The sequence below is a fragment of the Telmatherina bonti genome, assembly GCF_933228915.1.
Source record: "Telmatherina bonti genome assembly, chromosome: 24".
In the NCBI taxonomy this organism is placed as follows: Eukaryota; Metazoa; Chordata; class Actinopteri; order Atheriniformes; family Telmatherinidae; genus Telmatherina; species Telmatherina bonti.
Genome location: NC_136633.1, coordinates 19,328,169 through 19,341,155, shown reverse-complemented (window position 1 = coordinate 19,341,155; position 12,987 = coordinate 19,328,169). Strand labels below are relative to the sequence as shown.

Below are 12,987 nucleotides of genomic sequence, written 5' to 3'. Positions count from 1 at the left end.
CCCTTTTTTCTATTCTTTTTTTTGTTTTGCGTCATGGTGAAGCGGAACCTCTCTGACCCTGAACCGACCCTGCTGGAGCGCAGCACTATGACCCAATCTCTGGTGGTGGTGGTGGTGTTCCTGCCAGCAGACCAGCAGTTCCAGTTCAGATCGGTTCTGGACGGTTTTACCAGACTGGGTCTGACGTCTCTGCTAGTTTCAGATGATCCTCATAAAATGTTTAAAATTAATTAATTTTATTTTAAGTTTAGATGTTTTTGTATAATTTAACATTTAGTGAATATTTGTCATTTTACATTTTATTCACTTTTACTTCTTAAAATGCAGTTTTTCTTTTTCTGTTTAATTTTATGATTTGTTTTTATTTTTATTTAATTTTTTAAATTAAATGAATGACTAAAATTATTTAAAATACTGAAAAAGTTGTAATAACTTCAAAAAAGCTTCATCTTGATGGTTTGTTATCATTTCCAGTTATCTGCCACTTTTGTTGTGTTGATGTTCTTAGCTGCGTGTCCTCTGCTGTCCTCCAGGTCTCACTGGTTCCTGGTGGTGGTCTGCTTTCCGGGCCTGGACGTGGTCCGACATGAGGACTTCCAGCCTGCAGCAGGTGAGCGGCCACCACAGAAGCTCTGACCTGATTTGCTCGGTTGAAGTGAATGAAGGCGTGAAGTCTAACAGAGCGCCTCAAACAGTCCGCAGACGTCCTGTTGGGACATGATGTCCAGGCTGGAAGCAGCTCATGTTCCAGATCCACCTTCATCCCTACTTCTCATTATTATCTGTAAACGGAACAGACTTTCTCGTCCGGATCCGTTTAGTTCTCGCTTTTGCTGAGAAAGTGGATGATGAGGAGGAGGATGAAGATTATAAGCATGATGATAAGGATGTTAGTGCTAATGAAGATGAGGAGAATGAAGATGATGATAAGCATGATGATGAGGATGTTAATGCTAATGAAGATGATGAGCATGATGATGAAGATGATGAGCATGTTGAAGATGGTGAGGAGGAGGATGAAAATGAGCATTATGAGGGTAAGAAGGATGTTGAAGATGATGATGACTATGAAGATAAGGATGAGGAGAATGATGATGAAGATAAGCTTGATGAGGATAAGAAGGATGATGAAGATGACGATTAAGATAAGGGTGAGGATGATGATAATGAGCATGGTGAGAATGAGAAGGATGAAGATAAGCATGATGATGATGACGATGAAGATAAGGATGAGGAGAAAGATGAAGATAAGCATGAAGAGGATGAGAATGATGATGATGAGCATGATGATTATGAAAATGATGAGAAAGATGATGAGGAAGATGATGAGCATGATGATGAGGAAGATGATGATGATGATGACGATGATTATGAGAATGATGATGAGGAAGATGATGATGATGAAAATGATGATGATGATGGTTGGATGAATGCATGTTGTTGTTTCTTCAGGCGGACCAGACAGACCGGCAGGAAAAATCACCGTCAACATGAAACCGCAACAACCGCCTGTAAATATCCTGCTGACGCATCACGATGCGGAGCTCATCATTGATTTAATGATTGATTGATGTGTGTGTGTGTATTGTCCTGATAACATGAGGGCTGTTGTGTGTGTTTGCAGGAGTGCACTCAGCAGGGCTGGAGGAAGAGGAGGGTGATGAAGAGGTGAGCCAGCAGACGTCTCAGTTTTATTCTGCAGTTTAAAACTTCAGTGCTTCACATCATTTTTCTATTTATTTATTTTTTTTAATCTTTTCATTGTTTGCTTTCTGCTTTGAAAATCATGCAAAACTGAACTGAAGTTATTTATGAATTAATTGAGTTGATTTTTAATGCAGTTTGTTTTAGTTTCTTTCATGTTTTATGTTTAATACTTTTCATCTGGTTTAATATTCCCAAATCTGCCAAGAAATTACTAAAATGTTTGTTCAGTCTCATGAAACATTTCAGCTACACTTGATGTTTCATGTGACTGAACAAACAACAACAAAAAAAATTATTTAATTTTTACCCATTTTAGTAATTTTCCTCACGTTTAGAAACATTTCTGATAAATCTGATGTTTTAAACGCTTTCATTCTTCACTTTTTATGTTGTTGCCATGGTGACTGTCTGTTTTCAGGTCGTGCATCCTGGTCATGGACTCTCTGAAGTTGTCGAACCACGAGAACGTCTGCAGGTTGATCAGAGAGTGAGTTTGTTTCCTTCTTCATCTAACACAGTGTTTCTCAAATCCAGTCCTCAGGCCCCCTGCCCTGCATGTTTTAGACATGTTCCTCCTCCAAAGCACCTGAGTCAGATTATTGAACTTCCTCATCAAGTTCTTTGCTGCCTGTTAATGAGTCCTTTATTTCATTCAGGTGTGTTAAAGTAGGGTTGCCTATAAAACATGAAGGGCAGGGGGGCCTGAGAAACACTGATCTAACAGGTATTTTCATGTGTCTGAGGTTAACTGTCTCCTCCTCCTCTGCCTCCTCCTTCAGCTACCTGCAGGTGGAGTGGGAAGTGCGCAGGAAGACGCCTCGTCTTTTCACACCAGACAGCATGAGGAGCTGCTCCTGCAGAGTTCCTCAGCAGGACAACAGCAGCGACTGTGGTGTTTACCTGCTGCAGTACGTGGAGAGCTTCCTGCAGGTAACCCACCTCTCACATGCCTCATAACTGCGTTGGTCCCAGATACTTTACGCATTTTACTTGGTTTTCAGTGATGAAATAAATAGATTTAAAAATATGGAATGATTTCATGAGAAAAAAATGTGAACTTTTTAATAAAGGAAAAAAACAAAAAACTTAAACTAAATTCACTTAAGAATTAAAAAAAAAAAAAAATCGGATTTGTGTTACATGTCAGATTTTAATTTTACATCAAAAATTTAATGTAAAAGAAAATCTCAATAAAAGTAAAAAATTACAAAACGTAAATAAAAATTAATACAGAACATTAGTTTATTATGAAAACAAGTTTTGGAAAAAAAACATTAAAAAGCTGCAAATAGGACAATTTTTAAATTATTTTCTGAAGAGATATTAAAGTATTTATTCTGAGAATATTGTATGTAAATTTATAAATTTAAAAATATGTTAATTTCTTAATTGTAAAATCTGAAGAATAAAATGTGAGTGTATGTATGTGTATGTGTGTGTGTGTGTATATATATATATATATATATATATATATATATATATATATATATATATGTATGTATGTGTGTGTGTGTGTGTATATATATTTATTCAATAAAACACATTCTAAAGTTTAAATGTCCGAAGATCTTGATGTTTATAAATAAATTTAAATAATCAAATATCCTGATTAAAAACCAATGAAAAATATCAAAGTGTTTTCGGCTCTGATTCGAGCTCTGATTGGCTCCCCAGAACCCTGTTGTGCACTTTGACCTCCCAGTGCGGTTGGAGAACTGGTTTCCGCGGCAACGAGTGCGACAGAAGCGCGACGAGATCCGTAGCCTGATCATGAGGCTGAAGGACAAAGAACCAAACAAATGAATGAACATTCCTTTGATCACTTCCTGTTTGTGTAAATAAAATTTCTTCTACTTCCTGTTTCCTAAATAAAAGTATTTATTTTATGTCTGGCTCCTGTTTTCTATCAATTCATGGATCAGTTTCCAGTTTAATCACTTCTGAGCTGTGAGGAAAGTCCTTGTTGGTTTAAGGAGAGGTTACTGGTGACTACTGGTGGTTACTGGGTCAGTCTGGTGACCATTTACTGGTTTTTCTTGTTTTTTTCCTCCCGATTTCTACTTCTATGCAGACTGTAGACAGTCTTCTTCTGGGCTGTTCTTCTACTGAAGCGCGCGCGAGTGTGTGTGTGTGTGTGTGTGTGTGTGTGTGTGTGCTGGTTGAGTAATCAGAGGTTTTAAGTGCCCCCCTGCTGAGGACCAATCAGCTTACAGATCATTAAGTGGATCAGACAGGGGGGGGCAGAAGGAGGGTTTATACATTTAATCGTTGGCTACCATCACATCACTTGACCAACTGTAAAACACACTAATAAAACCAGTTCTGATCCAGTTGTAACACCTGTTTGTCTCTTATCTGGTCCTGGTCTTGCATGCTTTCTGGTTTTCCCTAATATATAGACTCTGACTTGGTCCGGGACTGATCTGGTTTTGATTTGAACCTGATTTGGTCTGGTTTTGTTCTGGCCTCGGTTGTGTTTTATCTGGTTCTGGTCTGGTCCTGGTCCAGGTATATTATCGTAACGACCTTGCCTCATATGCTTTCTGGTTCCTGTTCTGATCCTGATTGGACCCACTACAAGTCCAGGTAAGTTGTGTTCTGCCATTGTTTTTCTGGTATTTTGTCTTTAACTGGTCATGCTCCAGTTCAAGTCCACCATTTATCTGGTTCTGTAGAACAGAACAGTAATGAATAAAAACTCTGTGGTATGAGTCATCTGGACTTCAGAATTTTCCTGAAACATCCTGGTTGCAGATTTTACATTAACATGCTTTACCTTCATCACCATGGCAACGGCGGTGGCGATGATCGTCAACCTCTGGCTGATGATCAGATCTTGTATAAAACCCGTCTGTGAGATCAAGAAGTCCTCCATTGTTGCTTTTACCACTGCTTACTGAAACATCATCATCTGGACCTTCACACGGTCCACCAGGACCTGAATACTGTTCAGTTTGTTTGCTTCTGGCCCAGGCCTGTTCTGGTCTAGTTTTGTCTGGCCCTGGTCTAGTCTAAGTCTAGTCTAGTGTTGGTTCAGTTCTATCCCTGGTCTAGTTTTGTTCTGGCCCAGTTGGAGTCCTGGTCCATGTATGTTCTTGCACTGGTGTAGTCTTGCTCTGGCCCTGGTCTTGTTCAGGTCTGGCCCAGATCTACTTTAGTTCTGTCCGGTTCTGGCCTTGGACTTGTTTAGTTTTGTCTGGTTCTGGCCCACTTTAGTTTTCTCCGGTTCTGGCCTTGGACTATTTTAATTTTATCTGGTTCTGGCCCAGGTCTACTTTAGTTTTCTCCGGTTCTGGCCTTGAACTAGTTTAGTTTTCATCTGGTTCTGGCCCAGGTCTAGTTTAATTCTGGCCCGGTTCTGGCTCTGGTCTAGTTAAGGTCTGGCCCAGTTCTTGTTCTGGTCTAGTTCTTGACCGGTTCTGGCACCGGTCTAGTTTATTTCTGGCCCGGTTTTTTGCCCTGGTATAGTTAAGGTCTGGCTCGTTCTGGCTGTGGTCTAATTCTGGCCCGGTTCTGGCTGTTGTCTAGTTTAGGTCTGGCTTGTTCTGGCTCTGGTCTAGTTCTGGACCGGTTCTGGCTCTGGTCTAGTTCTGGACCGGTTCTGGCTGCGGTCTAGTGATGTGGAGGTTTTTCCCAGCGGAGGCTCACTGGGAGGGATTAGGCAGATTTGGGGTCTCCGTGAAGCCTCCATCCTCTTTCTGAAATAATCCAGCGAGTCCTCCGTTTTCAGGACCACCTGGATTATGTTCTGGAGAAACCAGGTCCAGACTTCTTCGGACCGGACTGAAAGATTCTGGTGTGAGAACCGGTTTGGAAACTCCAGTTAAAAAAAAAAAAAAAAAAAAAAAAAAAAAAAAAAAGTTCCCGGAACGATGTTGGTATTCGGCGAATTCCACAGAGAGGAAATGATCTTTGTGTTGTCGTTTTCCCTCGTCTGCTCATCTCTCCTTCCCGGTAATCCCATTATCCAATAAAAGATGCCCGCCGTTGTTGACTCCAGTTGAGGAGTGTGTATGTGTGTGTGTGTGTGTGTGTGTGTGTGTGTGTGTGTGTGTGCGCGCGCGCGTGCGCACGCGTGGTGGAGGATTACAGTCTGGACGTGTCTGATAATAGAAAACTGATCAGTTCGTAGTTCATTGATCCGTCTGCTCAGTGACTTCTAAAAGTTTCACAGAGAAAGTTTGGTAAAGTTGAACTCATGCAAACCAGTTTGTTGGTAAAGTTGACCTCATCTAAACCAGTTTGTTGGGAAAATTGAACTCATCTAAACTAGCTTGTTGGTAAAGTTGAACTCATCTAAACCAGTTTGTTGGTAAAGTTTAACTAATGTAAACCAGTTTGTTAGTAAAGTTTAACTAATGTGAACCAGTTTGTTAGTAAAGTTTAACTAATGTGAACCAGTTTGTTGGTAAAGTTTAATGTAAACCAGTTTGTTAGTAAAGTTTAACTAATGTGAACCAGTTTGTTGGTAAAGTTTAACTAATGTAAACCAGTTTGTTGGTAAAGTTGACCTAATCTAAGCCAGTTTGTCGGTAAGGCTGAACTCATCTAAGTTTGTTGGTAAGTTCCTCCTGACACCATCAGAATAAACTTTTATTTGTTTGGCATCTTGTTTACATGTTTATCATTTAGACGTGAGTTTCCATGAGATGATGGTGTTTGGAGGTTCCGGCTGACTGAAGCCCCGCAGAGGGGTGACTCCCTCTCAGCAGATCTGCCACGCGCCTCTGACATTCATCCACTCCAACAGCTTAACAAATAGGATTAAAGCGTAGAGAAAAATCTCCCGCAGACCCATCTGCTCACCTGAGAGGAACAAACCTGCGCTGCCTGCTCCGTGTCAGGACGTCTTCTGCACTCCTTCTTCTTTGTTCTGCAATGAGAGCCGGTGGAGGGACGAGCAGGTGGAGGTGAGGAGCAGCGAGTCCCGGGTGGAGCTTCACCCACGACTTTTCCAGACATGGCTGGGAAGCGTGGGAAGCTGGCGCTGTGGGCGCTGGGAGCCGTGCTGCTGTCCGGGTACCTGTGCACGGAAACAGGTGTGTATGAAGCTCAGATCCACCTGGAAGCAGAGAGGCTGATCTGCAGGTCAGGCATCTCTGCTTCGCTTCAGGTGAGTCCAAACTGGAAGAATGCAAATGTCGAGATGTCAGAGAGTTGATGGAGAAGCTGATGCACATGCAGGGTGCGTTACCAGAGCAACAGTTACAGGCATGAGTCATGTCTACACATTCAGATCCAGTTCTGCATGAAAATAACTTTGTATTTGTAAAACTGGCAGAATTTACAGACATGCAGCTTTGACTTGAGCCTGTATTTTGTTTTTATTTGCATCCGTCTGCTGAGCGATCTTTCATGGAGTCTGTTAAGTACAATCAGTGTCTATACACATGCGCACACACATGCGCACTGATGTCTTTACATGGACACGTCAATGCATGCAAACTCCATAAACTATGTAACACTTCTCTCAGCTGCCTGGGGGTCTATACAGAGGCTGAGGTTTTTGTGAAGTATTCTGAGATATTTTTGATAAAACAAAGTAGTGCGTATATTATTTCGTGAACCAGTAAGCCTCTTGTAATAAGGTTTGTCCTGTAGGTATGGTAAAGCTTTACACATGCAGCTCGGGTTGTTTGTTGTCTCAGAGCAGAGGTGTCGCATCTCTTTGCTTCACACCAGCAGGAGATGGTGAAAAGTTTTCTCTGTGGAAGTTGGGATGTTTAAAGCAACATGAGACCTTCCAGACGTGGTTTCCATAGGAACCACCTGCAGAAACACCATCACTGTCTGATTCCAGTCTGGACTTACTGCACAATACATCAGCTTATTGTTCCTAATATAAAGATGAGTCTGTAGACGTAAACAGGCGTAATCTGCCTCGCCCCAGCGCTCAGTTTGCCATGGATCAGGACTAGACGTCATCTAGTTCTTAAATCAGAATCTGATCCCTGAAGGGAAATGAATTTATATCTTCCCACAAGACAAAGAAATGATGAAAACAAAGGATTAAGTGTGCTTGTGATCTGCTTTGTGCCCCCTTCAGGTGTCCCCCGCGACCAGACAGTGGGTGTGCAGAAAAACGGCCATTTTGGAGACTCGGATCAGCTTTCCTTCAGACAACACTCAGTTCTGACTCGCAGAAAAAGGAATATCTTGTTTCCCAGCGGAGTGAAGCTTTGCTCGCAGGAGACGTTTGACCAGGCCGTCTCCAATCATCTCAACTACTTTCACCTGAGAGGTACGTGCTTTGCTGACGCTCCCGTCCACGCTGACTCACAGGCTTAGACTGTATTTTGTTTGTTGTCCTCGCCTTGAATCCTGTCTGCTTTTTACCAGCTATAAGGATTTGAAGGTAAAAGCTGCAAATTCTTCAACTTTGAGGTGGAAAGTTTTTTACTTAATTTCAAGACATCCATTATCATGTCCTCGCTCATCATTTCACAGTAAAATACCGAAAACAGCTTCTAAAAACTACAAATCATCACAGATTAACAAACATGGAAAGTTTCCAGCTCAGATTTTTACTTTATAATGAAAATAAGCCTGAAGAATCAGCTGGAATAGGAAAACCATGTAAGACGGGATGGAGAGATGGATAGATGATGAAGATGATTAAACAGAAGAATGGATTAAGAAAACTGAATGAAATGGAGGTATAGATGAATCAGGGTGGAGTTAAAGTTAGGAAGATGGAGGGATGCATAAAAAATAGATACTGGATGAAATGTAAAGATTAAAAGTGAACAGCGGATGATAGGATAGTTTGTAGTGATCTGGATGGATATCTGTCTAAACAGATGGATGGAAGGAGGAATAGATGGATGGTGGGTGGATGGATGTATCATGGATGGATGGATGGATGGATGGATGGATGGATGGATGAGTGATGGATAAAGAATGGATGGATGATGGATGCATAGTGAATGGATGGTGGATGGATGATGAATGATGGATGGATGGATGGATGGACAATGGATGGATGCATGATGGATAGATGATGAATGATGGATTGATGAATGGATGGAGGATGGATGGATGGATGAATGGATGGATGATAGATGATGGATGGATGAATGATGTATGATAGATGACGGATGGATGGTGGATGGATGGACAGATGGTGGATGGATGATGAATGATGGATGATGGATGGATGATGGATGTATGATGGATGGATGTATGATGGATAAATGGATGGTGGATGAATAGATGGATGGATCATGGATGATGGATGGATGATGGATGGATAAATGGATGGAAGATAGATGATGGATTGATAAATGGATGGATGGTGGATGGATGATGGATGGATAAATAATGGATGGATGGTGGATGGATGGATGATGGATGGATGAATGGATGGGTGATTGATGATGGATGGATGGATGGATGATGGATGAATGGATGGATGAATGGATGGATGATAGGTGATGGAAGATGGATGGATGATAGATGATGGAAGATGGATGGATGTATGATAAATAGTGGATGGATGGATGACTGATATATGGTGGATGGGTGTACGGTGGATGGATGATGATTGATGAGTGGATGGATGGATGGTGGATGGATGGATGGATGGACTGATGGTTGATGCATGATGGATGGAAGGATGATGGATGGATAAATGGATGGAAGATAGATGATGGATGGATAAATGGATGGAAGATAGATGATGGATGGATAAATGGATGGATGGATTATAGATGATGGATGAATAAATAATGAATGATGGATGGATGGGTGGATGGATGATGAATGATGCATTGATGAATGGATTATTCATGGAAAAATAGATGGATGATGGATGGATGGATGGATGGGTGATATACATGCAATCTTTGAATCTCATGTACAGTGAAGTGAAATTTAACTGCAGAAATCTGCTGATGAAACATTCCTTCCATGAGAAAACCACATTCTCACCCTTTTTGTTGTTTCACTCATGAGTTGTGTTTCTGAGCTTCTCATTGACCAGCTGGGTTTGTTTGATCCAGATTCAACTGGACATTTTACTCATGTCCTGCCAACAGCTTGTTGTTTCCAATATGAAACATGCAAATGCACTTAAAGCCTTTTCCTTCATATTTAGCAAAAACAGAGATGTTATAAAGTGGTTTCATTAATCACTGTCTGCTCTTCTGACATAAAGTTTATTTCTTCAACAAAGTTCTGCTGGAGCTGAAATTACAGCCATAGATCATCTACCAGCCTTTTTTCCAACAGCTGCATGTTTCCATGTGGGCCACTTCTTCAGATTCATGGATTTATTTCACATGTTTGATGTCTTTACTGTTGTCTTTAATCACAAATCAGGCAGGACACGGGGTGTCTGCAAGCTTTATTCTCAGCTTTCATCTCATTTGAGCTGAAAATTGCACGACATTAGTCGTGCTTCAGCTCAGCTCACGTTGAGTTCAAACGTGGTCTTATTTGTTCTTTGGAGCATTATTGTCTAAATTTAGTTGTTTGTCTGCTTTGGAGCAATGTCATAATCTAATTCAGTCCTTCTTCAGCTGAACAATGAAGGCTTCAGTGTGAAAACTACCTGTTCAGTCTCAGAAGTTTTTAAGTATGCTGAGAAAATGTGATGGAAGAGAGTAAAGCATCAGATTTCTGGGCTGAAATGTTCATATTCATACGCACAATCCAGAAAGTATAGAAATGGACTGTTGGCTCAACAAGCACAAATGTTTTTAAGCTTGTATGAAAGCTGAAAGTAACTTATCACTTTTAAAAAAAAAAGAAGGTTATTAAAAGATGCATATGTTTATGTTATTTTGTGTTTAAAAGAGCTGCAAGAAGGGGGCGCTGTTGGTGACTGTAATGTTAAACAAACATGGCAAAATTACACAAAAATAAAAAGAAAAATTTACTTTTCATAAGCTAGATGTAATAAACTGGCTGTGAGGGAAATTAATCATCTAAAAGACAGGTTGATTGTTTATTTATGGGGCTTGTACGCTTCATGGCCACCAAACACCCCAAAGTCCTCTGGTTCCATATTTTAGTTAGTGGTGAATGTTCTCTGGTTTTAGATATGTAACATGTTGCTGGGTGTGTTTTAGTGTGTCAGGAGACGGTGTGGGAGGCTTTCAAGATTTTCTGGGACCGACTGCCTGATCGAGAGGAATACCAGGACTGGGTGAACCGTTGTATGGATGGCACCCTCGGTGTCCTGGACATCGGTAGATCCTTCAGCCAATCAGAGGAGCACAAAAGTCTCATCAGGAGTGTGAGTTCAACACTGTGTGTTAGATCTTTCCCCTAAATGTGTGACCACACATTAGGAAATCCTAACAGAATTCTACAAAATACTTTAAAATACAAAAACATTAATTAAAAATTATGCAAAAACTGTGAAATGCTACTTATACAGTAAATATTACTGTAAAATACTGCAAAACATTGTAAAAGTCGTGACACTGCAAAGGACAGCAAAATATTTAAAAAATGCCAACAAACTACTAAAGCAACAGTAAAATACTTTACTAATAAATCATTGCAAAATAACATCAGATTGAGTAGATTACAGAAAAATACTGTAAAGTACTGAAAAGTAAAAACGGCAGAAAGTACTGTATAATACTGCTAAATACTTCAAAATGTAGTAAAATACTGCATTGTGCTTTGAAATACAGATACTTTGTACAATACAGAAAAATATAGTAACATACTGAGAAAAAATACTTACTTCCTCTGTATAGTGTAAAATACAATAAACTGGAGTATAATTTCAAAGCACTATACAATACTGTGCAATACCATAAAATGTAGTAGAACTACTGTAAAATATTGGCAAATGTCATGAAATACTGAAATGCACTATATATAGATATTAGAAGTAGTTCAGATCATTTTGGCGTAATTTGTATGTCGCCACTTCACAACAACGTTATTTCAGGGAACTTTATTTGCAATCCAAGCCAGTTCAAGATATATAGCTGAGTTTATTAAGACCAATCCCCCCCCCCCCCCCCCCCCCCCCCCCCCCCCCCCCATCCTGAGATTCATGAGGTGACAATAAAGGTTTATAAGGTGCTGTTGCCTCATGTTTAGTAGCGCAGCAGTGAAAAATGTTCCCCTTCAAACAATTTCCCTGTGTGGCATGTTCCCAGTGCTGAATATTGATGGGGATATGTAGCAACATACAGTATGATGAATACACAGAAAAAAGAAATGTTCTCTGTTAAATATTTAGGAATTCAGACATAGTCTCAGTGTATATAAAATATTAGAATTATTATCTCATAGTATGAAATATGTATATTTGAGGATTTAATTCATTTTGTTAAGGATGCAATAATAATTATAGATAACTGATTAAAAGAAAAATAAGGTTAAAGACAATATAAGTCATATTCCTGTTCTACAACTAGATAAAGTAAGCTGGAGCCCAACTAAAACCATTCTTCACATTTATGTCCACATGTCCACTAAATTTGAATTATCTCTGTGATATTTGTTAAAATGAAGATATATTTATAGAGAATGAAAAATTTAGTGAAAACATGCTCAGTTTGATTCACATTAGCTCCAAGCAGTCGATGTAAACTTCACTTTTCTGTTGTTAAGTTGAGTCACTCTCTTTGCTGACGATGTGATTCTGTATTTCAGAGAGTTTCTATGGCTGCTGCAATGAACAGGTCAGTGAACTGCTCTTACAGAGGCCTGTTAATGTTGTGTTCTGGATGTTGGTGCTCATTAAACTGTAAATAAAGTAAATAAACAGTCATTTAGAAACGTGTTGCATCTCAGAATGTCTTTAAGGTGAGTGCTAAATTTACATTGTAATATAAATTGTATTTAGTGATATAATAAATTCTACTTCTGTTTCCATATATTTAAGATTCATTTTAAGTTTGCAACTTTTGTTTCTAGAAATATGAAGTCAGCTAATTTTATCTGTGTTGGTTAAAATGATTAATTTTCATCGTTTGGAGTGAAATAAGATGATGCAACACTGAACTGAATGACTTGTAGCATGAGTGGTTTTATGTTCAGAGTTGTGTTTGTGTATTGACCCCTGTGCTGTGTTTCATCACCTGCTACAGTGTACCCATCTCCTCAGACTCTCTTCCATGCAGGTAGGCTGGTAAATTCTGGAGCACCGCTTACAGAGCTGAGCTGGAGTCAGTGTTAACAGAAACACCACCCACACGATGGAACGAGTCTAAATCTATCATGATCACTTTTAGTGTAACAGTTTTCTGCTTTATTTTATTTATTTTTTATTATTTATTAAGACGCTTGGATATATTTTTCACAAAAGAAAAA

The 12,987-nt window shown here is 39.7% G+C and overlaps 1 protein-coding gene across 1 annotated transcript in view; it reads left to right on the top strand.

The window, feature by feature from the left end:
• Positions 1 to 3,510, top strand: part of LOC306774128 (sentrin-specific protease 7-like) — a gene marked incomplete at both ends in the record, with an annotated part of 5,162 nt that extends 1,652 nt beyond the window's left edge. The window contains 6 exons of the mRNA XM_079264111.1: positions 534 to 610; positions 1,453 to 1,511; positions 1,625 to 1,668; positions 2,126 to 2,194; positions 2,487 to 2,637; positions 3,382 to 3,510. Coding sequence (XP_079120237.1) covers positions 534 to 610; positions 1,453 to 1,511; positions 1,625 to 1,668; positions 2,126 to 2,194; positions 2,487 to 2,637; positions 3,382 to 3,510 — 529 coding nt within the window. The remainder of the gene's footprint in view (positions 1 to 533; positions 611 to 1,452; positions 1,512 to 1,624; positions 1,669 to 2,125; positions 2,195 to 2,486; positions 2,638 to 3,381) is intronic.
• Between the last annotated feature and the right edge of the window lie 9,477 nt (positions 3,511 to 12,987).